This window comes from Pleurodeles waltl, chromosome 9 (assembly GCF_031143425.1).
Source record: "Pleurodeles waltl isolate 20211129_DDA chromosome 9, aPleWal1.hap1.20221129, whole genome shotgun sequence".
NCBI lineage: Eukaryota > Metazoa > Chordata > Amphibia > Caudata > Salamandridae > Pleurodeles > Pleurodeles waltl.
In genome coordinates this window covers 631,851,910-631,879,885 of record NC_090448.1, presented here as the reverse complement: position 1 = coordinate 631,879,885, position 27,976 = coordinate 631,851,910, and the positions used below count along the sequence as shown (strand labels likewise).

The following is a 27,976-nucleotide window of genomic DNA, read 5'->3' as shown; positions in this document are numbered from 1 at the left end:
TATAGAGTGGAGTGACAGTGGTATATAGAGTGGAGTGACAGTGGTATATAGAGTGGAGTGACAGTGGTATATAGAGTGGAGTGACAGTGGTATATAGAGTGGAGTGACAGTGGTATATAGAGTGGAGTGACAGTGGTATATAGAGTGGAGTGACAGTGGTATATAGAGTGGAGTGACAGTGGTATATAGAGTGGAGTGACAGTGGTATATAGAGTGGAGTGACAGTGGTATAGAGTGGAGTGACAGTGGTATAGAGTGGAGTGACAGTGGTATAGAGTGGAGTGACAGTGGTATAGAGTGGAGTGACAGTGAAGTTGTGTGGAGTGACAGTGAAGTTGTGTGGACTGCACTGGTGTAGAGTGCAGAGGTTAAGAGTATCGTGGTGCAGAGAGTAGTGGCACAGAATGGAGTGGAGTAGAATGGCTTAGACTGCAGTGGCCTAGAGTAGATTTTTTCAGAATAGAGTGAAGTGGTTGTAGGAGGCTGGACTGGCTTGTAGCGAGTACCAAGGGGTACTTGCACCTTGCACCAGGCCCAGTTATCCCTTATTAGTGTATAGGGTGTCTAGCAGCATAGGCTGATAGATAATGGTAGCTTAGCAGAGCAGCTTAGGCTGAACTAGGAGACGAGACGAGTGAAGCTCCTACAGTACCACTTAGTGTCATATGCACAATATCATAAGAAAACACAATAACCAGATATACTAAAAATAAAGGTACTTTATTTTTATGACAATATGTCAAAGTATCTCAGAGTATACCCTCAGTATGGGGATAGCAAATATACACAAGATATATGTACACAATACCAAAATATGCAGTAATGGTATTAGAAAACAGTGCAAACAATGTATAGTTACAATAGGATGCAATGGAGACACACAGGGATAGGGGCAACACAAACCATATACTCCAAAAGTGGAATGCGAACCACGAATGGACCCCAAACCTATGTGACCTTGTAGAGGGTCGCTGGGACTATTAGAAAATAGTAAGGGTTATAAAAATAGCCCACCCCAAGACCCTGAAAAGTGAGTGCAAAGTGCACTAAAGTTCCCCAAAGGACATAGAAGTCGTGATAGGGGAATTCTGCAGGAAAGACACAAACCAGCAATGCAACAACAATGGATTTCCAGTCGAGGGTACCTGTGGAACAAGGGGACCAAGTCCAAAAGTCACAAGCAAGTCGGAGATGGGCAGATGCCCAGGAAATGCCAGCTGTGGGTGCAAAGATGCTGCTACTGGACAGTAGAAGCGTAGGTTTCTGCAAGAACGACAAGGGCTAGAGACTTCCCCTTTGGAGGACGGATCCCCCACGCCGTGGAGAGTCGTGCAGAAGTGTTTTCCCGCCGAAAGACCGCCAACAAGCCTTGCTAGCTGCAAATCGTGCGGTAAGGGTTTTTGGATGCTGCTGTGGCCCAGGAGGGACCAGGATGTCGCCAATTGCGTCAAGGGACAGAGGGGGCGTCGAGCAAGACAAGGAGCCCTCTCAGCAGCAGGCAGCACCCGCAGAAGTGCCAGAAACAGGCACTACAAGGATGCGTGAAACTGTGCTCACCCGAAGTCGCACAAAGGAGTCCCACGTCGCCGGAGAACAACTTAGGAGGTCGTGCAATGCAGGTTAGAGTGCCGTGGACCCAGGCTGGACTGTGCACAAAGGATTTCCACCGGAAGTGCACGGAGGCCGGAGTAGCTGCAAAAATCGGGGTTCCCAGCAATGCAGTCTGGCGTGGGGAGGCAAGGACTTACCTCCACCAAACTTGGACTGAAGAGTCACTGGACTGTGGGAGTCACTTGGACAGAGTTGCTGGATTCAAGGGACCTCGCTCGTCGTGCTGAGAGGAGACCCAGGAGACCGGTGATGCAGTTCTTTGGTGCCTGCGGTTGCAGGGGGACGATTCCGTCGACCCACGGGAGATTTCTTCTGAGCTTCTAGTGCAGAGAGGAGGCAGACTACCCCCACAGCATGCACCACCAGGAAAACAGTTGAGAAGGCGGCAGGATCAGCGTTACAGAGTTGCAGTAGTCGTCTTTGCTACTATGTTGCAGTTTTGCAGGCTTCCAGCGCGGTCAGCAGTCGATTCCTTGGCAGAAGGTGAAGAGAGAGATGCAGAGGAACTCGGATGAGCTCTTGCATTCGTTATCTAAGGAATCCCAAGAGACAGAGACCCTAAATAGCCAGAAAAGAGGGTTTGGCTACCTAGGAGAGAGGATAGGCTAGCAACACCTGAAGGAGCCTATCAGAAGGAGTCTCTGACGTCACCTGATGGCACAGTCCAGTGTGCCAGCAGCACCTCTGTTTCCAAGATGGCAGCGGTCTGGAGCACACTGGAGGAGCTCTGGGCACCTCCCAGGGGAGGTACAGGTCAGGGGAGTGGTCACTCCCCTTTCCTTTGTCCAGTTTCGCACCAGAGCAGGGCTAAGGGGTCCCTGAACCGGTGTAGACTGGCTTATGCAGAAATGGGCACCAAATGTGCCCATGAAAGCATTTCCAGAGGCTGGGGGAGGCTACTCCTCCCCTGCCTTCACACCATTTTCCAAAGGGAGAGGGTGTAACACCCTCTCTCAGAGGAAGTCCTTTGTTCTGCCATCCTGGGCCAGGCCTGGCTGGACCCCAGGAGGGCAGAAGCCTGTCTGAGGGGTTGGCAGCAGCAGCAGCTGCAGTGAAACCCCGGGAAAGGCAGTTTGGCAGAACCAGGGTCTGTGCTACAGACCACTGGGATCATGGGATTGTGCCAACTATGCCAGGATGGTATAGAGGGGGCAATTCCATGATCATAGACATGTTACATGGCCATATTCGGAGTTACCATTGTGAAGCTACATATAGGTAGTGACCTATATGTAGTGCACGTGTGTAATGGTGTCCCCGCACTGACAAAGTCCGGGGAATTGGCCCTGAACAATGTGGGGGCACCTTACCAGGTAAAGGTTAGACATATAGGTGACTTATAAGTTACTTAAGTGCAGTGTAAAATGGCTGTGAAATAACGTGGACGTTATTTCACTCAGGCTGCAGTGGCAGGCCTGTGTAAGAATTGTCAGAGCTCCCTATGGGTGGCAAAAGAAATGCTGCAGCCCATAGGGATCTCCTGGAACCCCAATACCCTGGGTACCTTAGTACCATATACTAGGGAATTATAAGGGTGTTCCAGTAAGCCAATGTAAATTGTTAAAATTGGTCACTAGCCTGTCAGTGACAATTTGTACAGAGAGAGCATAACCACTGAGGTTCTGGTTAGCAGAGCCTCAGTGAGACAGTTAGGCATCACACAGGGAACACATACCTATAGGTCACAAACGTTTGAGCACTGGGGTCCTGACTAGCAGGGTCCCAGTGACACATAACAAACATACTGAAAACATAGGGTTTTCACTATGAGCACTGAGCCCTGGCTAGCAGGATCCCAGTGAGACAGTGAAAACACCCTGACATACACTCACAAATAGGCCAAAAGTGGGGGTAACAAGGCCAGAAAGAGGCTACTTTCTCACAGTGGGGTAGACTGGAGTGATGCAAGGTAGAGATCAATTGCATAGTGTTGAGGGCAGTAGCATAGACTGTAGTGGTAAAGAGTAGATTGGAGTGGCGTACAGTGGACTTGCGTAGCACTAGGGGCGTAGAGTTGAGTGTTACCAAGTAAACTGCATTGGCCTAGAGTGTATTGGCGTAGAATGTAGTATGTAAAATAGAGATGTGCAAAGCAGATTGGTGTGGCCTAGACTGGAGCGGTGTAGAGTGCAGTGGCAGAGAATGCATTATCGTAGAGTAGTACAGTGTAGAGTAGTGAAGCAAACCGTGAAATGGCATTGAGTGCGTGGAGTGCAGTGGCTTGGGGTGGTGTAAAGTGGAGTGGTGCAGAGTAGAGTGCAATGGTGTGCAGTGTGGAGTGCCATAGAGCGGATTATGCATGGTACAGTAGGGCACTGACATTACAGACAACACATTTTCAATTGAAATATCCAGTACATTTGCACAGACATACAGTTTTACTTATAAAACTATAGAATGTAGAAACACAAATGTGTGGAAATTGTATCACTTAGTGTACTGATTTGTTTTGATCATAGTGAAAATATTTGTTTACAACACACTTCAGGAATAACGGAAGATGTGCTTCACTTGTGTTCCTAATTCTAATATAATCTGAAATACTTACACAGTTCATTTAAATTGTTGCTGTGTAGTAGAGAAAAAACATTTCCAACACTTTAGCCAACATACACGTACTTTATGGGTTGAAGACCTGGAACAGGTACCAGTGCGCTACTGAGTTGAAAAACCCGGAGCATCACTTGAGAGTAATAAGGGGGGTGAGGGGGGGGGGGGGGGGGGGGGGGCAGGGGAATAGATTATACAAAAAGAGGCCCTTTCCTGTCTGTATTTTCTACATCCTCTTGGCATCAATAGTGCCTAAACGTAAGCATTTCTTGTGCTGAATTAGGCCTTATTTCTGATGCTTTAAGGTGCATGAACAAGTTCAGGCAGGGCTGGCCATTAAGGGTGACCAAAGCAGGGCCCTGCTGGGCTAAAGAAAAGAGGAACAAAAGAACCTGAGAGAGAAGCAGAGAGGGGAAATCAACAGATGTGTTGGTACACCATGCCACAAATGTATGCCAATGACAGGTCTATACCATTTTGGTGGAGGGGCGCCTTGGTGCCAAGTTAAAATCACAGCCTTCGGGCATGTGGAAGATCAAAAGCAGTTAACTGCTGCTGCTCAATCTCCATGCATGAAGGCGAAGATTGGACGGGTTTAGGTGGAGGACTGTTTCCTGTTGCTGTGACAGAAGATCCTCCTGAAGGGGCAGTCTGACTGGAGGATCTGTGGCCATGCTCAGTAGCTCTGGATACCATACTCTCCGTACCCAGTCCGGAGCCACATGGATTTCTTGGGCCCGGTCGTTCTGGATCTTCTTCAGAACTCTGGACAGAAGTGGTATAGGCTGGAAGGCGGAAAGGAGTCCGGAGTTCCACTCAAGACAAAAAGCATCGGAGAGCGAGTGCCACCTTGGAAACTCCAACGCACATAACAGCTGACATTGCTACTGTAAGATCAGGTTGGAGTAGGGAGAGGGATCCAACATTGACCCAATCCTGATTCGAAAGCCACAACTGCAGGTCTTTCACAGTCCTCTCTGAGATCTGGACCACGTCGGAGAGATTCCCCTGATGCTTCACCCACATGAACTTCAAGTCCCACTGCAAAGACCGCATATGCCATCTGGCATGTGTCACCAGCAGGATGCAGGAGGCCATGAGGCCCAGCACCCTCAGAGTCATTTTCACCAAAACCTAGAATAGAGGCTAAAACATCATAATCATAGCCTGAATATCCTGGACACGCCTTTTGGGAGGATATGCCCGAGACTGCACTGTGTCCAGAACCACTCAGATGAAAGGGAACATCTTAAGAGGGAGTCAAGTGAGACTTTGGCATGTTTATAGTGAACCCCAGCGTGTGCAGAAGGTTCGCCATAGTCTGAAGGTGAGAGAAGACTCTCTGGAGCATGTCCGCCTTCAACAGTCAGTCGTCGAGTTTGGGAAATACTGAAACCTCTAACCTGCGCAGATGATCTGCAACCACCGCCATCACTTTCGTGAACACCCGAGGGGCGCTTGTAAGGCCGAAGAGGAGCACGTAAAATTGAAAAGGCTCGTGACCAACCATGAATCGCAAGTAGCGTATGTGGGCAGGCAAGACGGGTATATGGAAGTAAGCGTACTGCAAGTCTAACGCTACCATGCAGTCTCCTGGGTCCAAGGCAGACAGGACCTGAGCGAGAGTGAGCATTTTGAACTTCTTCTTGAAGAAGAGATTGAGGGACTGAAGGTCTAGGAAAGGACGTAAGCCCTTGTCTTTTTGGGCACCAGAAAGTACCTGGAATAACAACTACAACCTACTCCTGGGGCAGGGACCCTCTATGTGGCTCCCTTGGTCAAGAGAGCTGCAACTTCCTCGGGGACAAGTTGTAGATGAATCTCCAGTAAGCAGCCGTAAGATGGAAGAATGGCCAGAGGGGCAGTCTTGAAGGGGAGGAAGTACCCCCCTTCAGACGATCTGCAAAACCCACCTGCATGTTGTGATGGATTCCCAGTGGGGCAGGTGATGGAGAATCCTGCCTCCAACAGGTCTGAAATGGGGGAGCGAACTAGGAAGGCTTGCAGGCTGCAGCATGGGCAGACCTTTGGTTCTCTGTCCCACGAACCCATGAGATTCCGCGTCCCCTGCCACGCAGGGGCTGAGTAGCGTGGGTAGCACGGTGGCTGGGAAAAGGACGCAACAGGGAGCCACTTCTGTGGCAACAAAAGGCAGACTGCTGTGGGCAAAGGGCAGTCGAAAGGCCATGGGGCCGAGCCGTAGCCAGGGACTCCTTCAACCTCTTAAGCGTCGAGTCGACCTCGTCTCCAAAGAGACGGGTGACATCAAAGGGCATGTCCATAAGGAACTGTTGGACATCCCCTGAAAAACTAGATGTCCTCAACCAGGAGTGGTGCCTCAAGGCCATTGTCGACGCAACTGATCTACCCAGAGTTTGTCGTTTCCAGCCCATATCGAATAGTGAACTTCACCGTGTCTCTCTAATCAGCGACAGCTTGAGAGATGATAGCCTGGGCCTCCTCCGGGATCTGCGGCAAGACTTGTGTGACCGTATCCCAAAATGAGTGGGTATTGCGACCCAAAAGGCATGTGATGTTCAATGTCCGCAACACCAGACTAGAGGAAGAAAACATCTTCTTCCCAAGTTGGTCCAATCTTTTTGATTCTGTGGTAATGTGCCAGAAGAGGACGCTGGGGTGTTAGGGCAGAAATTTAGGGTTGTTTGGGGCAGGCCGATGGTGGGCGACTGTCTTGATCACAGGAGCCCCTGTGCTGGGTCTGGACCAAGTACCCAGAAGGACATCAGTGAGGGCTTTATTGAATGGGAGTAGAGGCTCCGCAGTGGAGGCCCCAGACTGAAGCACCTCAGTCAGAAGATTAGTCCTCACCGCTACAGTGGGTAGTTTGAGGCCGGTCGCCCTACTGACCACCACTAAATAGGAGGCTCCCTCCGCCTTAGCCACGGTAGAAGAAAGCATACCTGCACTGGAGAAGTATCCAGACCACTGGCCTCGCCCAATTCCTGTGCCCAGCCCATGTTAGGGTCATCCAGCTGGTATTCATAAGGGTCCAGCGACACCCTCCAATCCTTCCTCATATTTGTACCCATAAGAAAAAGGGTCTGAATCCTACCTGGGGTGAGTAGGCCCCATTGAAGTCTAAAGCAGCGTTGGCCGATGTTGTTCTGGCTCCGGGTCGTCAAGAATCAGGATTGGGTCAGTGTCGATCGGGGGCCCAAACGACTTCGAGAGCATCGTCGAGTTAGCCGGCGCAGGCTGCAATGGCACGACCGGCTTCGTGCGGATCCAACAGCAGATCAGCAACGGCCCTCGAAGGCTGAAGCCACCGGTGCAAAAGCCAAAGGGCATCTAGATGAACCCTCCAGGCCGAGAGAGCCGCAGGGGCATTGGACTGCCCAAATATAAGACGCATGGTCTCACAGAACTCCTTTAGTTGGTGAATGGTCTCTCTGCCTCCCAGAAACTCTGTACAGACCCAGAAGTAGGCTCCACGGACAGAGGCCTGGACAGTCAACGGTCCTCCCGCGTCGCAAGAGCTAAGCGACGGGGTGAAGTTGAAGAATGCCTAGCCTTCTTTGACTTATTCTTCTTTTTACCAGAGTTACCCAAAGACTTGGAAGATGATGTGTGATGGTGACTCCGTGCACGGTCTTGAGACCTTCCTCGCGAGCAAGACCAGAAGCGATTTCGAGTCCAGCACGGGGCCGCCATGAGCTTTTGAGACTGCTCCATCAAAGCATCTGGATGCATGGCCTGGGACTCTGAGCACGACTGAGTCGTGGTGGCGCTCTGAAAACCATAAACAAACTCGGGGCAGATCGGTCACTGACATCATGCAGTTCTCGCATGGTTTGAACCTGGTCTTCGGGAACATCCTCGACATACCAAAAGTCACACAAAAAACATGACTAAAGTGTTGAAATTGGTCAAAAAACGACCAGGGTAGCTCTTCCTGGACAAGCGTATGGCGTGGAAAGAACTGATCTTACCGCACCTAGGTGGCACCTATGTATGACCCCGACGTCATCATGGCGACCACGACGCAAATGACGAACGCAGAGTCAACCGGCGCCACCAGACAGGGCACTACGGTACTGCTCGAAGAGAAATCTCCGGATCCAGTTTGACGCCTACGGGAAAATTTTAAGGTAAGGAATCTGTGTAGGAAGCTGGCTAGGGGTATGGTGGGTGTAGGAAGTTGGCTCTGTATGCACTATTTCAAAGTAAGGAATAGTATGCACAGAGTCCAAGGGTTCCCCTTAGAGGTAAGATAGTGGCAAAAAGGGATAATACTAATGCTCTATTTTGTGGTAGTGTGGTCGAGCAGTAGGCTTATCAAAGGAGTAGTGTTATGCATTTGTTGTACATACACACAGGCAATAAATGAGGAACACACACTCAGAGACAATTCCAGGCCAATAGGTTTTTGTATATAAAAATATATTTTCTTAGTTTATTTTAAGAACCACAGGTTCAAATTCTACATGTAATACTTTGCATGAAAGGTATTGCAGGTAAGTACTTTAGGAACTTTGAATAATCACAATAGCATATATACTTTTCAGAAAAAACACATATAGCTATTTTAAAACTAGACAGTGCAATTTTCACAGTTCCTAGGGGAGGTAAGTCATTGTTAATTCTTGCAGGTAAGTAAACCACCTACGGGGTTCAAGTTTGGGTCCAAGGTAGCCCACCGTTGGGGGTTCAGAGCAACCCCAAAGTTACACCAGCAGCTCAGGGCCGGTCAGGTGCAGAGTTCAAAGTGGTGCCCAAAACACATAGGCTTCAATGGAGACGGGGGTGCCCCGGTTCCAGTCTGCCAGCAGATAAGTACCCGCGTCTTCGGAGGGCAGACCAGGGGGTTATTGTAGGGTACCGGAGGGGACACAAGTCAGCACAGAAAGTACACCCTCAGCAGCACGGGGCGTTCCGGGTGCAGTGTGCAAACATGCGTCGGGTTTTCAATTGGAATCAATGGGAGACCAAGGGGTGTCTTCAGCGATGCAGGCAGGCAAGGGGGGGGCTCCTCGGGGTAGCCACCACCTGGGCAAGGGAGAGGGCCTCCTGGGGGTCACTCCTGCACTGGAGTTCCGATCTTTCAGGTCCTGGGGCTGCGGGTGCAGGGTCCTTTCCAGGCATCGGGATCTGGGAGTCGCGGTCAGGGGGATCCTCGGGATTCCCTCTGCAGGCGTCGCTGTGGGGGCTCAGGGGTTACAACTTTGGTTACTCACAGTCTCAGAGTCGCCGTGGAGTCCTCCCTGAAGTGTTGTTTCTCCACAAGTCGAGCCGGGGGTGTCGGGTGCAGAGTTGCAAGTCTCACGCTTCTGGCGGGAAACGCTGTTGTCTTGAAGTTGCTTCTTTGGAAACAAAGTTGCAGTCTTTGGTGAACAGGGCCGCTGTTCTCGGGAGTTTCTTGGTCCTTCTAGAGCAGGGCAGTCCTCTGAGGCTTCAGAGGTCGCTGGTCCTGGGGAAAGCGTCACTGGAGCAGTTTTCTTCCGAAGGGGGGAGACAGGCCAGTAGAGCTGGGGCCAAAGCAGTTGGTGTCTCCGTCTTCTCTGCAGGGTTTTTCAGCTCAGCAGTCCTCTTCTTCTTATGTTGCAGGAATCTGAGTTCCTAGGTTCAGGGGAGCCCCTAAATACAGAATTTAGGGGTGTGTTTAGGTCATGGAGGGCAGTAGCCAATGGCTACTAGCCCTGAGGGTGGCTTCACCCACTTTGTGCCTCCTCCCAAGGGGAGGGGGTCACATTCCTATCCCTATTGGGGGGATCCTCCATCTGCAAGATGGAGGATTCCTAAAAGTCAGAGTCACTTCAGCTCAGGTTGCCTTAGGGGCTGTCCTGACTGGTCAGTGACTCCTCCTTGTTTTTCTCATTATCTCCTCCGGCCTTGCCGCCAAAAGTGGGGCCGTGGCCGGAGGGGGCGGGCAACTCCACTAGCTGGAATGCCCCGTGGTGCTGGAACAAAGGGGGCGAGCCTTTGAGGCTCACCGCCAGGTGTTACAGCTCCTGCAAGGGGGATGTGATAGCATCTCCACCCAGTGCAGGCTTTGTTACTAGCCACAGAGTGACAAAGGCACTCTCCCCATGTGGCCAGCAACATGTCTCGAGTGAGCCGTGTAGGCTGACTGGTTTTAGCAGCCTGCCACACACCACACATGTTGCTGGCTACATGGGGAGAGAGCCTTTGTCACTCCGTGGCTAGTAACAAAGCCTGTACTGGGTGGAGATGCTTATCACCTCCCCCTGCAGGAACTGTAACACCTGGCGGTGACCCTCAAAGGCTCACCCCCTTTGTTACAGCACCCTAGGGCATTCCAGCTAGTGGAGTTGCCCGCCCCCTCCGGCCACGGCCCCACTTTTAGCGGCAAGGCCGGAGGAGATAATGAGAAAAACAAGGAGGAGCCACTGGCCAGTCAGGACAGTCCCTAAGGTGTCCTGAGCTGAGGTGACTGACTTTTAGAAATCCTCCATCTTGCAGATGGAGTATTCCCCCAATAGGGATAGGAATGTGACCCCCCTCCCCTTGGGAGGAGGCACAAAGAGGGTGTACCCACCCTCAGGGCTAGTAGCCGTTGGCTACTAACCCCCCAGACCTAAACACGCCCTTAAATTTAGTATTTAAGGGCTCCCCAGAACCTAGGAACTCAGATTCCTGCAACCTAAGAAGAAGAGGACTGCTAAGCTGAAAATCCCTGCAGAGAAGACTGAGACACCAACTGCTTTGGCCCCAGCTCTACCGGCCTGTCTCCCCCCTTCTAAAGACACTGCTCCAGTGACGCTTTCCCCAGGGACCAGCGACCTCTGAATCCTCAGAGGACTGCCCTGCTCTAGAAGGACCAAGAACTCCAGAGGACAGCGGCTCTGTTCACCCAAGACTGCAACTTTGTTTCCAAAGAAGCAACTTCAAGACTACTGCGTTTCCCGCCTGAAGCGTGAGACTTGCTACTCTGCACCCGACGCCCCCGGCTCGACTTGTGGAGAACAATCACTTCAGGGAGGACTCCCCGGCGACTGCAAGACCGTGAGTAGCCAGAGTTGCCCCCCCTGAGCCCCCACAGCGACGCCTGCAGCGGGAATCCCGAGGCTCCCCCTGACCGCGACTGCCTGTTCCTCAGATCCCGAAGCCTGGTAAAGACTCTGCACCCGCAGCCCCCAGGACCTGAAGGATCCGAACTCCAGTGCAGGAGTGACCCCCAGGAGGCCCTCTCCCTTGCCCAGGTGGTGGCTATCCCGAGGAGCCCCCCCCCACCCCCCCTTGCCTGCATTGCTGAAGAGACCCCTTGGTCTCCCATTGATTTCAACGACAAACCCAACGTGTGTTGGCACACTGCACCCGGCCACCCCCGTGCTGCTGAGGGTGTACTTTCTGTGCTAACTTGTGTCCCCCCCGGTGCCCTACAAAACCCCCCCTGGTCTGCCCACCGAAGACGCGGGTACTTACCTGCTGGCAGACTGGAACCGGGGCACCCCCTTCTCCATTGAAGCCTATGCGTTTTGGGCACCACTTTGACCTCTGCACCTGACCGGCCCTGAGCTGCTGGTGTGGTAACTTTGGGGTTGCTCTGAACCCCCAATGGTGGGCTAACTTGGACCCAAACATCTACCAGACAACGTGCAATAAAACAACCAAATAAAGTCTTGCTGCCATCCTGAAATTGAGCTCCTATGATAGGTTTATTATCAGTAATAGGATGCTAAGCTTTTATATTGTGATATCACAGGAACATTTGTGCCTACAGGATAAAGAATGTAAAAAGAGAACCATGAAAAGTGCTCAGTGTTTTTCCAGCAATTGATCAACTTGTTTAATAAGCATGTGAAATTTTTGAAGACCCAACATATACAGACATCATCTGCACTTTACTTCTAAGGAACATAAAGACGAATTTGTTTGTGACACACAAAAGGCATCACACAGTTTCCAGGCTTGGATGAAACACAAACCAACAAGGGAAGGAGACCATTGGAAAGAAAGACAAATGAGGAAGCATACACATGCTTATTGAGTGTTTTGCATCACTTCTGTACAACTAATCATTATTTGACTACAACAGAGTAATCAAATCTTATGGCATCCAGAGAACAACTCACATAAAAACACAACTTATTCAATAAAGGCCTTTTACAAACCAAGGTCCTATTATAAAGTTTCAGCTACAGAGGGCTGAGTGGCTAGCTACTAAAAATAGTTTTAACACTATTCAAATATCAATTATACCTGATAAAAGATGGACTGATCTCTACCCTTACCTTTGTATCTGCTCTTCAATCTGCCGTATAAGTGGTGATTGCCCCTCACTCAGTCCTGGGCCTGGAGTCAGTGTTGGTGCTACGCCAGAGTCGCTCTGCTCCATGGACCCATTTTGCTCCTCAGGGCAGCGTGACAACAAAGCGCGTACTCTTTTTGAGCGCATATCCAGAATAGTGTCCGTATATCCAACTTCCTCTAGGTACCTAGCAGGGGAAATAATAAAACACTAAAACATGGAAAGGAAACTGAAAGACGGACCAGGGTAACCAAAGAAAATTACATGGTAATTAAGAAGGTGTGAAAGAGTTTGCATGATAACACTAGATAGTTCCACATAAGAAGTATGATGATATGATGATATAGCTCCTGAAGGAAACAGAAGGAATGTATCAATATAAAGAAAGCTGAACTGAAGCCACACAAAAATGGAGCAAATGAACAACAAGTACCACATAAAAAAAAACATCACAGACAAGTGAGAGCTACAGGAAAATGATGATGAAGCAACAACAACCACTGGTGGAAGAAGTTTAAGAGTCCACAGGATGATATATTTCTGGACCAGTTTGTTTAGCAAGGGAGAACAGATATTTTGAAAGTGTACCGTATTTAGCCCTGAAGAAGAGGAGGCATACTGCCCAATACAAAACACTTGCTCGCAATTTTAGAAAATGAAATAAAGAACAATTTATCTACACTACAATGAAGAAAGTCTAAGAGTGTTCCTCCATTGCGCTCACGGTGAATATAATCAATATCAAGTGAGTCTAGGAACTTTTGAAGGGGTTTAATTTAAGGAGGCCACCCCTTCTCACAAGCTGAGGTACACTGATGACTTTTTCTACTGAATAAATGTAGATTCAATGGTGTTCTGTGCCAACATATCTGCTCTGGCTACCTTTTGACTTACATTACATTTCCTCGGAGTTTGTCAAGGGTCTATGGTGGTTTAGCCCAGAAGATATTTTCCCCTAAAAAAAGAGAGTCCTTGTAGGAAGTTGGCTCTGTATGTGCTATTTCAAAGTAAGGAATAGCATGCACAGAGTCCAAGGGTTCCCCTTAGAGGTAAAATAGTGGTAAAAATAGATAATACTAATGCTCTATTTTGTGGTAGTGTGGTCGAGCAGTAGGCTTATCCAAGGAGTAGTGTTAAGCATTTGTTGTACATACACATAGACAATAAATGAGGTACACACACTCAGAGACAAATCCAGCCAATAGGTTTTTATATAGAAAAATATCTTTTCTTAGTTTATTTTAAGAACCACAGGTTCAAATTCTACATGTAATATCTCATTCGAAAGGTATTGCAGGTAAGTACTTTAGGAACTTCAAATCATAAAAATTGCATGTATACTTTACAAGTTATTGACAAATAGCTGTTTTAAAAGTGGACACTTAGTGCAATTTTCACAGTTCCTGGGGGAGGTAAGTTTTTGTTAGTTTTCCCAGGTAAGTAAGACACTTACAGGGTTCAGTTCTTGGTCCAAGGTAGCCCACCGTTGGGGGTTCAGAGCAACCCCAAAGTCACCACACCAGCAGCTCAGGGCCGGTCAGGTGCAGAGTTCAAAGTGGTGCCCAAAACACATAGGCTAGAATGGAGAGAAGGGGGTGCCCCGGTTCCGGTCTGCTTGCAGGTAAGTACCCGCGTCTTCGGAGGGCAGACCAGGGGGGTTTTGTAGGGCACCGGGGGGGGACACAAGTCCACACAGAAATTTCACCCTCAGCAGCGCGGGGGCGGCCGGGTGCAGTGTAGGAACAGGCGTCGGGTTCGCAATGTTAGTCTATGAGAGATCTCGGGATCTCTTCAGCGCTGCAGGCAGGCAAGGGGGGGATTCCTCGGGGAAACCTCCACTTGGGCAAGGGAGAGGGACTCCTGGGGGTCACTTCTCCAGTGAAAGTCCGGTCCTTCAGGTCCTGGGGGCTGCGGGTGCAGGGTCTCTCCCAGGCGTCGGGACTTTAGGTTCAAAGAGTCGCGGTCAGGGGAAGCCTCGGGATTCCCTCTGCAGGCGGCGCTGTGGGGGCTCAGGGGGGACAGGTTTTGGTACTCACAGTATCAGAGTAGTCCTGGGGTCCCTCCTGAGGTGTTGGATCGCCACCAGCCGAGTCGGGGTCGCCGGGTGCAGTGTTGCAAGTCTCACGCTTCTTGCGGGGAGCTTGCAGGGTTCTTTTAAAGCTGCTGGAAACAAAGTTGCAGCTTTTTCTTGGAGCAGGTCCGCTGTCCTCGGGAGTTTCTTGTCTTTTCGAAGCAGGGGCAGTCCTCAGAGGATGTCGAGGTCGCTGGTCCCTTTGGAAGGCGTCGCTGGAGCAGGATCTTTGGAAGGCAGGAGACAGGCCGGTGAGTTTCTGGAGCCAAGGCAGTTGTCGTCTTCTGGTCTTCCGCTGCAGGGGTTTTCAGCTAGGCAGTCCTTCTTCTTGTAGTTGCAGGAATCCAATTTTCTAGGGTTCAGGGTAGCCCTTAAATACTAAATTTAAGGGCGTGTTTAGGTCTGGGGGGTTAGTAGCCAATGGCTACTAGCCCTGAGGGTGGGTACACCCTCTTTGTGCCTCCTCCCAAGGGGAGGGGGTCACAATCCTAACCCTATTGGGGGAATCCTCCATCTGCAAGATGGAGGATTTCTAAAAGTTAGAGTCACTTCAGCTCAGGACACCTTAGGGGCTGTCCTGACTGGCCAGTGACTCCTCCTTGTTGCTTTCTTTGTTCCCTCCAGCCTTGCCGCCAAAAGTGGGGGCCGTGGCCGGAGGGGGCGGGCAACTCCACTAAGCTGGAGTGCCCTGCTGGGCTGTGACAAAGGGGTGAGCCTTTGAGGCTCACCGCCAGGTGTTACAGCTCCTGCCTGGGGGAGGTGTTAGCATCTCCACCCAGTGCAGGCTTTGTTACTGGCCTCAGAGTGACAAAGGCACTCTCCCCATGGGGCCAGCAACATGTCTCTAGTGTGGCAGGCTGCTGGAACCAGTCAGCCTACACAGCTAGTTGGTTAAGTTTCAGGGGGCACCTCTAAGGTGCCCTCTGTGGTGTATTTTACACTAAAATGTACACTGGCATCAGTGTGCATTTATTGTGCTGAGAAGTTTGATACCAAACTTCCCAGTTTTCAGTGTAGCCATTATGGTGCTGTGGAGTTCGTGTAAAACAGACTCCCAGACCATATACTCTTATGGCTACCCTGCACTTACAATGTCTAAGGTTTTGTTTAGACACTGTAGGGGCACAGTGCTCATGCACTGGTACCCTCACCTATGGTATAGTGCACCCTGCCTTAGGGCTGTAAGGCCTGCTAGAGGGGTGTCTTACCTATACTGCATAGGCAGTGAGAGGCTGACATGGCACCCTGAGGGGAGTGCCATGTCGACTTACTCATTTTGTTCTCACTAGCACACACAGGCTTGTAAGCAGTGTGTCTGTGCTGAGTGAGGGGTCTCTAGGGTGGCATAAGACATGCTGCAGCCCTTAGAGACCTTCCTTGGCATCAGGGCCCTTGGTACTAGAAGTACCAGTTACAAGGGACTTATCTGAATGCCAGGGTGTGCCAATTGTGGATACAATGGTACATTTTAGGTGAAGGAACACTGGTGCTGGGGCCTGGTTAGCAGGGTCCCAGCACACTTCTCAGTCAAGTCAGCATCAGTATCAGGCAAAAAGTGGGGGGTAACTGCAACAGGGAGCCATTTCTTTACAGTCCTGAAACCAGTGCGTAACTGATGAAGCCTGCCCTTACAAAGAACCCCATAAAATTCTAACAGAATTTTACAATCCATTGTGGCCAAACAAAGAAACACAAGGATCACAAGAAAATGAATTGATCCAAAAAATGACAAAGATTGAAAATTACCTGAAGGTGAATGCGGACAACACCACAACAATGCATGACCTAACCAACACAGAGACACCAATAGCCATCCATCAATGTATACCTTTAATACTGTCACAAACCTATTTTCTCAATATTATAATTTCAGACAGGCCATTAAGACCAGCATCAGACCCAGCATTGTCAAGAGTCTTTAAAGATAGCCTTCGATCAACCTGTGAAGGAGAGCTAACCAGATGTATGCTCAAGTTTCTTGAACTAGGTTCATTCTTATTTGAGCTTAAAACCTCCTACTTCAGACATCTCCTCAGAAACAAAAAAAAACTCAACCCATCTAATCCCGAAAACTACAGGCCAATATCAAATGGACCCTTCTTAAGAAAATAATTTGAGAAAGCAGTGTTTACTGAACTCTCTAACTTTACCGAACAATATGGATTACTGTCAGACCAACAGTCCAGTTCAGACCAGGAAGAGACACAGAGTCAGCCATCAAATCCATCTGGAGTGATCTAAAACGCACAGTGGACACAAAAAAAAACATTAGCTGCCCTATTCTTTCTGGATTTATCATCTGCATTTGACACTGTCCACCACCACCACACACTGCAAAGACTTCACAGTATCGGAATCCATGAAAATGTTTTATAATGGACGGCTTCTTATCTCACAGGCAAACTACAGACTACCTACCCCCTTTCACATCACTTCCTTACATACAACACTGTGGTGTTCCTCAGTGGTCCATCTTTTCCCTTCTACTATTCAACATATGCCCAACGCTCCCTTTCTTATAGGATTAGATCATATAGCCTCACCTGTTAGACAATGCAAATGGCCCACAAATTACTTTAAAAATGGAGAGACGCAAAGACCTCTACAATTCAAACCTCAATGACTGCCTTTGTGCCATAAACACATTGATGATGAATAACCATCCAAAGCACAATACTGCAAAAACAGAGATGATGACATGAGGTCAACGGTAAAAAATACCAGCCTACCGCCATATGGCATAAGGAATTTGAATCCACTGCAACATCATCAAGAGAAGTTAGAAACCTAGGAGTAACTAAGGATTCTTGATAACTCAAGCTAACAGTCACACAGAGCGCCTTCTACACAATCTAAACACTATGCACACCTCCACATACCTTGCATACCAAAATAAACTGCAAGCCATACTCGCACTCGTAATCTCGAAGCTTGACTAGGCCAACAGCTTATACCTTGTTGCACCCGCATTCATTATACACAAACAAATGCTACAGCAAGGCTTCTTCTCTGTCTTCACCCAAGAGAGAGCATGACTCCAGTCCTGCAGTCTTTCCACTGGCTATCTATAGCTGGAAGGGCAATATTCAAACCACTCTGAATTGTCCAGAGCCTCCCAAGGGAAGGGACCACTATATATACAAGTTAAATTCAAGCAATACAAGCCAAATAGAACAATGTGCTCCAGACGTGTCCCAATTATCATACCCATTACCATAAAAACTCCACAGGAGTACAAGGTCCCCAGCTCTGGAACTCGCGACCAGTCAGCATTAGAAGCACCTAGGAGCATATACACTTTAGAAGGCAGTTGAAAACATGGCTATTTCCTAGATAAGTGCAGCACCTGCATCCTGGCAGAGCCTAGATAACAGTTGCACCCTCAAGCACAATTCTCAGCTTACAACCTACGAATTGGAAACAATTCAACCAGCAAACTACTTAGATTATGTATGTGAGCAAAAAATGGATGACCTATGATTCGCCCTGGCATCACACATTTATGTACCTCCATATATAACAATTATTGTTTACAATATTACTAATGCCACACTACGCAGTGGTCAGCCAGAAACTAACTTTTGCCTACTAAATGCACATAATACATATCTACGATGAGGGTTGTCCATCACTCCCACTGTAAAGACCAAAAAATAAACATCAAACAAACAGGGATGGAATAACTGAAGAGATCTATCACACATTAATGGACAATTTTGGAGGACCATAATATAGAGTCCATTCACTAAATGTCCTAAATGAACGAGTTACTTACCTTCGGTAACGACTTTTCTGGTGGATACATTAGCTACCTGTGGATTCCTCACCTAATGAATACTCCCATGGCGGCAGCATTCGACGGAAATCTTCTTCCTAGCTTCTGCACGTCCACGAGGACGTCACATTTGCCCACGCGACGCCGTCTGACGTCATACAGGCAATAAGAGGTCCTCGCCGACGTCAGTACCAACATTTTTTACGTGCCCGAGAACAATAATCCAATGCAATGAATGATAAAGGCAACATCTCATAACATTGTAAACTACACATCTTTGCAAGAAGATGGCTATAGATTTAATAAAACCTCTTTTTTTTTTTTTTTTTAAACAATACATATATACACTAAATATGTTTATATAAAAATAAATATATACAAATATCCATATATACATAATCTATTGCAGTCCTAAAGACCAAGAGGAGCACACCCAAGGATTACTTGGTAAGACCAAAAAGGCAACAGGGAGGCGGGTGGGACCGTGAGGAATCCACAGGTAGCTAATGTATCCACCAGAAAAGTCGTTACCGAAGGTAAGTAACTCGTTCTTCTGATGGATACAACTACCTGTGGATTCCTCACCTAATGAATAGAGTCCCAAAGCAGTACCGCGCCCAGAGGTGGGTGCCTGAATGGTCAAACCAAGAAATCCTGCAGCACTGACCGTGCAAAATGGCCGTCCCTTCTAACCTCAGAGTCCAAGCAGTAATGTTTCGCAAAAGTGTGAAGGGACGACCAAGTTGCGGCCTTGCAGATGTCGACCACAGGAACACCCCTAGCCAAGGCCGAAGTGGCCGAATTAGCCTGGTGGAATGAGCTCTAATACCATCAGGAGGATCCTTCTTTGCTAAAGAGTAACAAATTTTAATGCAAAGAACAACCCACCTGGAGAGTGTTCTCTTGTGGACCGCCTTTCCTTTCCTCTTGCCCACGTATCCGATGAAAAGCTGATCATCCAGCCTGAAATCCTTTGTTCTGTCTATGAAGAAGCTTAACGCCCTCTTTGGGTCCAAGCGATGAAGTCTTTCTTCTTCCTTTGAAGGATGAGGCGGATGATAGAACGTGGACAGAGTAATTGTCTGGGCCAAATGAAAGGGTGAAACAACCTTCGGAAGGAAAGCAGCCTTGGTCCTCAACACCACCTTATCCCCATAAAAAGTTGTATAAGGGGGTTTTACCGATAAAGCCTGCAACTCACTCACTCTCCTTGCAGATGTTATGGCCACCAGGAAAACTGTTTTAATAACTAAGAACCTTAAGGGGCAAGAATGCATAGGCTCAAAAGGGGACCCCATAAGGAAAGTCAGGACCAAGGACAAATCCCATTGAGGCATAACAAAGGGTGTAAGGAAATGCCTCCTTGGCATGGTTGCCCCCTGACTTTTTGCCTTTGCTGATGCTATGTTTACAATTGAAAGTGTGCTGAGGCCTGCTAACCAGGCCCCAGCACCAGTGTTCTTTCCCTAACCTGTACTTTTGTATCCACAATTGGCAGACCCTGGCATCCAGATAAGTCCCTTGTAACTGGTACTTCTAGTACCAAGGGCCCTGATGCCAAGGAAGGTCTCTAAGGGCTGCAGCATGTCTTATGCCACCCTGGAGACCTCTCACTCAGCACAGACACACTGCTTACCAGCTTGTGTGTGCTAGTGAGAACAAAACGAGTAAGTCGACATGGCACTCCCCTCAGGGTGCCATGCCAGCCTCTCACTGCCTATGCAGTATAGGTAAGACACCCCTCTAGCAGGCCTTACAGCCCTAAGGCAGGGTGCACTATACCATAGGTGAGGGTACCAGTGCATGAGCATGGTACCCCTACAGTGTCTAAACAAAACCTTAGACATTGTAAGTGCAGGGTAGCCATAAGAGTATATGGTCTGGGAGTCTGTCAAACACGAACTCCACAGCACCATAATGGCTACACTGAAAACTGGGAAGTTTGGTATCAAACTTCTCAGCACAATAAATGCACACTGATGCCAGTGTACATTTTATTGTAAAATACACCACAGAGGGCACCTTAGAGGTGCCCCCTGAAACCTATCCGACTATCTGTGTAGGCTGACTGGTTCCAGCAGCCTGCCACACTAGAGACATGTTGCTGGCCCCATGGGGAGAGTGCCTTTGTCACTCTGAGGCCAGTAACAAAGCCTGCACTGGGTGGAGATGCTAACACCTCCCCCAGGCAGGAGCTGTAACACCTGGCGGTGAGCCTCAAAGGCTCACCCCTTTGTCACAGCCCAGCAGGGCACTCCAGCTTAGTGGAGTTGCCCGCCCCCTCCGGCCACGGCCCCCACTTTTGGCGGCAAGGCTGGAGGGAACAAAGAAAGCAACAAGGAGGAGTCACTGGCCAGTCAGGACAGCCCCTAAGGTGTCCTGAGCTGAAGTGACTCTAACTTTTAGAAATCCTCCATCTTGCAGATGGAGGATTCCCCCAATAGGGTTAGGATTGTGACCCCCTCCCCTTGGGAGGAGGCACAAAGAGGGTGTACCCACCCTCAGGGCTAGTAGCCATTGGCTACTAACCCCCCAGACCTAAACACGCCCTTAAATTTAGTATTTAAGGGCTACCCTGAACCCTAGAAAATTAGATTCCTGCAACTACAAGAAGAAGGACTGCCTAGCTGAAAACCCCTGCAGAGGAAGACCAGAAGACGACAACCGCCTTGGCTCCAGAAACTCACCGGCCTGTCTCCTGCCTTCCAAAGATCCTGCTCCAGCGACGCCTTCCAAAGGGACCAGCGACCTCGACATCCTCTGAGGACTGCCCCTGCTTCGAAAAGACAAGAAACTCCCGAGGACAGCGGACCTGCTCCAAGAAAAGCTGCAACTTTGTTTCCAGCAGCTTTAAAGAACCCTGCAAGCTCCCCGCAAGAAGCGTGAGACTTGCAACACTGCACCCGGCGACCCCGACTCGGCTGGTGGAGATCCGACACCTCAGGAGGGACCCCAGGACTACTCTGATACTGTGAGTACCAAAACCTGTCCCCCCTGAGCCCCCACAGCGCCGCCTGCAGAGGGAATCCCGAGGCTTCCCCTGACCGCGACCCTTTGAACCTAAAGTCCCGACGCCTGGGAGAGACCCTGCACCCGCAGCCCCCAGGACCTGAAAGACCGGACTTTCACTGGAGAAGTGACCCCCAGGAGTCCCTCTCCCTTGACCAAGTGGAGGTTTCCCCGAGGAATCCCCCCCTTGCCTGCCTGCAGCGCTGAAGAGATCCCGAGATCTCCCATTGACTTCCATTACAAACCCGACGCTTGTTTCTACACTGCACCCGGCCGCCCCCGCGCTGCTGAGGGTGAAATTTCTGTGTGGGCTTGTGTCCCCCCCGGTGCCCTACAAAACCCCCCTGGTCTGCCCTCCGAAGACGCGGGTACTTACCTGCAAGCAGACCGGAACCGGGGCACCCCCTTCTCTCCATTCTAGCCTATGTGTTTTGGGCACCACTTTGAACTCTGCACCTGACCGGCCCTGAGCTGCTGGTGTGGTGACTTTGGGGTTGCTCTGAACCCCCAACGGTGGGCTACCTTGGACCAAGAACTGAACCCTGTAAGTGACCTACTTACCTGGTAAAACTAACAAAAACTTACCTCCCCCAGGAACTGTGAAAATTGCACTAAGTGTCCACTTTTAAAACAGCTATTTGTCAATAACTTGAAAAGTATACATGCAATTTTGATGATTTGAAGTTCCTAAAGTACTTACCTGCAATACCTTTCGAATGAGATATTACATGTAGAATTTGAACCTGTGGTTCTTAAAATAAACTAAGAAAAGATATTTTTCTATATAAAAACCTATTGGCTGGATTTGTCTCTGAGTGTGTGTACCTCATTTATTGTCTATGTGTATGTACAACAAATGCTTAACACTACTCCTTGGATAAGCCTACTGCTCGACCACACTACCACAAAATAGAGCATTAGTATTATCTATTTTTACCACTATTTTACCTCTAAGGGGAACCCTTGGACTCTGTGCATGCTATTCCTTACTTTGAAATAGCACATACAGAGCCAACTTCCTACAAAGGGTTTTGGAGGGTATTTATTCATAAGGCCCTTCAAGAATCTAAGTACTATAGGAGATTTAAATAACAATAGTTGGTCTGGAAGACAAATGAAGGCTGACAAGGCAGACAAGTAACCTTTAATAGTAGCCACTACACAACCTTTCTGCGCTAAAGACAAAGCAAAAGATAAAACATCTGACATATGAGCACGTAAGGGATCAATCGGTCTCTCCCCACACCATACCACAAATTTAGACCACCTATTAGCGTAGATAGTTTTAGTGGAGTGTCGCCTGGCCGCTAAGATAACATCCACTACATCAGGTGGGAGAGAGAAGGAACTCCGGTTGCCCCGTTAAATCTCCAGGCATGAAGGTGCAGGCTCTGGAGGTTGGGGTGTAAAACCTGCCCCTGCGACTGCGAGAGGAGGTCTGCCCTGAGAGGGAGACGGAGCGGAGGGCACATTGAGAGTTGAAGAAGGTCAGAATACCACACCCTCCTTGGCCAATCCGGAGCTATTAAAATGACTTGGGCCTGGTCTTGGCGAATTTTCCTCAATACTCGAGGAATCAAGGGTATGGAGGGAAACGCGTAAAGCAACTGGTCGCACCAGGTTCTCTGAAACGCATCCCCCAACGCCCCCTGCACCGGATACTGGAGGCTGCAGAATAACGGACAGTGCGAGTTCTCCCGGGTGGCAAACAGATCTATCCGAGGAACCCCCCCACAACTGGAAGATCAGACTGACTTGATCTGGATGGAGACGCCACTCGTGGTCGGCCGAGAAATGGCGACTGAGACTGTCCGCACGTACATTCAAGACTCCGGCCAGATGATTTGCTACCAAGCAAATCTGATGATCCTTTACCCAGGACCATAGTCGAAGAGCTTCTCTGCAGAGAAGGTACGACCCTACTCCTCCCTGCTTGTTTATATACCACATCGCAGTAGTATTGTCCGTCAGGACCTGAACCGACTGACCGCGAAGGGATGGGAGGAAGGCCTTGAGAGCCAGACGTACAGCCCGCATCCCCAACAGATTGATATGAAAAATCTGTTCCTCTGGAGACCAAAGCCCTTTGATCTCCAGATCCCACAGATGAGCTCCCCACCCTAGAGTGGAAGCATCCGTTATGACCGCGATCACTGGTGGCGACTGCGTGAACGGCCTTCCTTGAGAAAGATTGTCGCTCGCAATCCACCACTTCAAGTCCGTAGCAGCATCTCTGGAGATCTTGACAGAACCTTCGAGATCTCCTTTGTGTTGAGACCACGGCCTTCGGAGGCACCACTGAAGAGCCCTCATCTGCCAGCGAGCATGCGTGACCAACAGTATGCAGGAGGCAAACAGGCCGAGCAGACGAAGGACCTTGAGGACTGGAACGACCGCTCCACTTCGAAACATTGGAACCAACTCCTGAATATCTTGAATCCGCTGAGGCGGAGGAAAGGCTCGATCCAATGTTGTATCCAGTACTGCCCCAATGAACAGGAGGCGTTGAGAGGGCTCTAGGTGAGACTTGGGCACATTCACCGAAAAGCCCAGATCGAACAACAACTGGGTTGTCAACTGTAGATGGTGCAACACAAGCTCCGGGGACTTGGCTTTGATCAACCAGTCGTCTAGGTAAGGAAATACTGCTATCCCCTTCCTCCTGAGCTCTGCCGCAACCACCAACATCACCTTCGTGAAGACTCGAGGTGCTGAAGTAAGACCAAACGGGAGGACCGCAAACTGATAGTGCTGCGACCCCACCACAAAACGGAAATACTTCCTGTGCGACTTGAGAATCGGGATGTGAAAGTAAGCATCCTGCAAGTTGACAGACACCATCCAATCTCCCTTGTTCAACGCCAAAAGCACCTAAGCTAGGGTCAGCATCTTGAACTTTTCCTGTTTGAGGAACCAATTCAAAATCCTCAGGTCCAGGATTGGTCGCAATCGACCATCCTTCTTGGGAATCAGGAAGTACCTTGAGTAACAACCTTGACCCTTTTCCTGCTCTGGAACCAACTCCACACGCCCTTTGAAAGGAGGACTTGAACCTCCTGCTCTAACAGGAGGTGTTCTTTCGAACAATAAGATGGGCGGGGCGGGATGGGGGCGGAAACTCCCAAAAGGGAAGCCTTTTCCCACAATGCTGGTAACCCAGGTGTCTGATGTGATAACTTCCCACTTGTGAAGAAAATGCAGTAACCTTCCCCATACAGGAGAGGAGTGAGTGGGAATTGGTGGGAGCCTAAGGCTGCTTCCCCTGCTGCACCCCTCCAGAGGACGAGGAAGAGGCAGAGTGCTGCTGAGAGGATCCCCTGGTACGGACCCTAGCCCTCCCTCTAATTGATCTAAAGGTGAGAGAGGCGGTAGGTTGTTGGAATCTCCCCCGAAAGGAAGAGGAGGATGAGCCACGACCAAATCCTCGAAACCTCCTAAAAAACCTGTAGGAGGCAGAAGAAGCGGCTTGCAGTCCTAATGACTTGGCCGTGGCCCTGCTTTCTTTAAACCTCTCCAAGGCCGAATCCGCTTTGGCACCAAAAAGTTTGTCCCCATCAAACGGGAGGTCCAACAGGGTCGACTGCACGTCCGAAGAAAACCCTGACTTGCGAAGCCAAGCCTGTCTCCTCGCAACCACCGCCGTGCCCATTGCTCTAGCCACTGAGTCAGTTGTATCCAACCCAGATTGGATAACCTGGGTTGCAGCAGCCTGAGCACCCGACACGATATTCAAGAGTCCTTGAGGAATCTCCGTATGCGATGATGTTATCTCGTCCATAAGAGCATAGATGTACCTCCCCAAGATACATGTAGCGTTGGTGGACTTCAGCGCCATGCTACAAGATGAAAATATTTTCTTCGACTGTGAGTCCAACTTTTTGGAGTCTCTGTCCCCCGGCACTGTTGGAAAAGATCCAGGCGCAGATCTAGCAGAGCAGGAAGCCTGGACCACCAAGCTCTCCGGCGTAGGGTGTCTGGACAGAAAGCCAGGGTCAGATGGTGCAGCCAGATACCTCCTGGCCACAGATCTATTAACAGCCGAGGAAGATACCGGCTTCTTGCAGACCTCCAATACCGGTTCAAGCAAAGCCTCGTTGAATGGTAAAAGAGGCTCTGCCTCAGTAGAGGCCGGATGTAGGACCTCAGTTAGTAAATTTTGTTTCGCCTCAGCCACCGTCAAAGGCAGTTCAAGGAAGTTAGCCGCCTTCCTTACTACAGCATGAAAAGTGGCTGCCTCCTCAGTATACTCCCCTGGAGATGACAAGTCCCACTCAGGGGAAGTATCAAGGCCACTAGCTGTATCCAGTCCATGAAGACCTTCAGAATCCTCAATTTCACCTTCTTCCAGGACCCGTTGATCTTCCTGTTCCTCCAAGAGACGGAGAGCACGTCTCCTAGAATGTAACCTCTCCTCAATACGCGGCGTCGACATGGGGTCTGCCGAAGTCGAGGAACGGCGCAGATCGCCGGATCCATCCGACGCCATGTCAGGCGCCACAGGAAGCTTCGACGCCGAGCTAGGAGCCGGATGAGGAGAGGTGCGTCTCGGAGTCTCAGATGGTCCTGACGGGGTCACTGGCCGAAACCCCGAAGTCGACGGAGCTGAAGCCTCTGGGGCCGAAACCCCTGGAGCCACCGGAGCCGACACCGGCGCCGAGCCCACATTCCCCAAGGGGAGAAAGGGCATGAAGGGTGCGGGCCGTAGCGGCGCCAGAGCACCCAAGCTGAAAGCCAACGGGCCCGAAGGACCAGTCGGAGCACTGCCTGGAGCCATCTGTTGGAAGATGGTGAACATCGCATTTAAAAATGCGGTATTATCGGCTCCGGGGGCCGGGAAAGCCGGATACTGGGGTGCCTGGATCGAAGGCGACCCCGGCCTAGACGTCTGCAATGCCGGAGAGAACACCTGAGGCTGTGGCACCTCAACCACTGAAGACGTCTGCCCAGGCGAAGTCGGCGAAGCCGGAGAAGGCAACGGCGTCGATGGATGTGGAGTGACTGTGGGACTGACCTCCCAAGTCTTCCGACGCCGAGCCGACGGCGACCTCAATCGAGACCTCTCCCTGCTCGAATGGCGTCGTGAGTCCCGACAGCGGCGGGAGTCTCGATGACGCCGATGAGACCTCGGCGAGGAAGACTTTCTATGTCTCTTCTCCTTTCTCTTCGACTTCGCCATAAAGAGTTTGGCTTCACGCTCCTTCAGGGCTTTCGGATTCATGTGTTGACATGAATCACATGTAGCTACGTCGTGGTCGGAACTTAAGCACCACAAGCAGTCCGAATGTGGGTCAGTAACGGACATCTTGCCCCCACACTCCCGACAGGGCTTGAAAACAGACTTCCTTGGAGACATAGTAACCTCAGAGAAAAAACACGCAGCAGAAAAACACACTAACTTCGAAAGCAACAGTAGCTCCCTCGAAGATAACCGTTTCGAATGGCACGGAAAAAAGGGAACTGACGTCGGCAAGGACCTCTTATTGCCTGTATGACGTCAGACGGCTTCGCGTGGGCAAATGTGACGCCCTCGTCGACGTGCAGAAGCTAGGAAGAAGATTTCAGTTGAATGCTGGCGTCATGGGAGTATTCATTAGGTGAGAAATCCACAGGTAGTTGTATCCATCAGAAATCTATACATTTCAACAGTGTCTTAACATCTCACATAGACACTCATACATGGGATGGTAGTAAAAATGTGCATCCCTACAGAGCTGTCCACTTCTTTCTCCAACCATGCCAGCTCAGAACAAAACTATACACAAACTATAAGATTGGACAACACAATGCAGTAAACATTGAAGCCAACTATATCATATGAACTACCATAAATGACCTGCAGGGCTGTTGAGTGCTAACAGCATACTGAAATCCTTAAAACTATGCAACTGTCTCTTACACTTCATCATCTAACACACTGCTACAAGCTTCGTCTCAAAACATGATAACTGCACCTCGTTGGTCATCACGTACAACATGGAAACACTTCCTAAAAAGATCATAACAAAAATAAAATTCTTCCAACCACACTCCCATCATGGTGTAGCATGCTAGTTAAGTAGGCAAGAGCTTCAGCACCCCACATTTGAGTAGTAAAGTGCTATATAAATGCTGCAGTTCTATATAATACAATACAGCCTTAAGAAGAGGAAGTAGCATGGATGGAAATTAACTGTTTAATTAACTTTGGTGGACTACAGTGCATTTAACAAAGTGTTGAAGGAGCTGCAGCCACCATTTTATTGGGAAGGCATTCTAAAACTAGGGTCTTCAAACTGGGGGGCGGCCCCCTTTAAGCCCTCAAGTGATCAGGAGGGGGCGCTGTGGGTGGTTTCCAGGCTCTGGCCAAACAAAGCATTATGCTGATAACAGTGCTTTGTTTTAAGCAGAAAACATAATAACGGCAGTCAGCCACTCTATAAGGGGCCATCACCAACACCTTTTTTTTCCATTTGTATCCTGGCTTGGAGAAGTTGTCAATTACAAAGGGGCTCCAAATATTCTTAAACCCCCAATCCCCATTTCTAATTATCACAATGTTGATACTTTTACAAGTTAGAAAGGCCTTCCTGACCAGAATAGTCAGTGAATTTTTAAAATGTAACATAACCTAACTGCAATGCTTGAATAAGCCTAGACATATTTAAACATTGCCAATATAGGGGAATAATTGTGAAAAATTGAGGGGAACCAATTATTTATTTTTCCCCAAGCATCAGCCTAGGCGAGTGGA

The 27,976-nt window shown here is 49.4% G+C and overlaps 1 protein-coding gene across 1 annotated transcript in view; it reads right to left on the bottom strand.

Moving 5' to 3' along the window:
- Nucleotides 1-27,976, bottom strand: part of STRN4 (striatin 4) — a 364,118-nt gene that overhangs the window by 222,320 nt on the left and 113,822 nt on the right. The window contains exon 5 of the mRNA XM_069207665.1: nt 12,375-12,578. Within this exon, the coding sequence (XP_069063766.1) occupies nt 12,375-12,578 (204 nt within the window). The remainder of the gene's footprint in view (nt 1-12,374; nt 12,579-27,976) is intronic.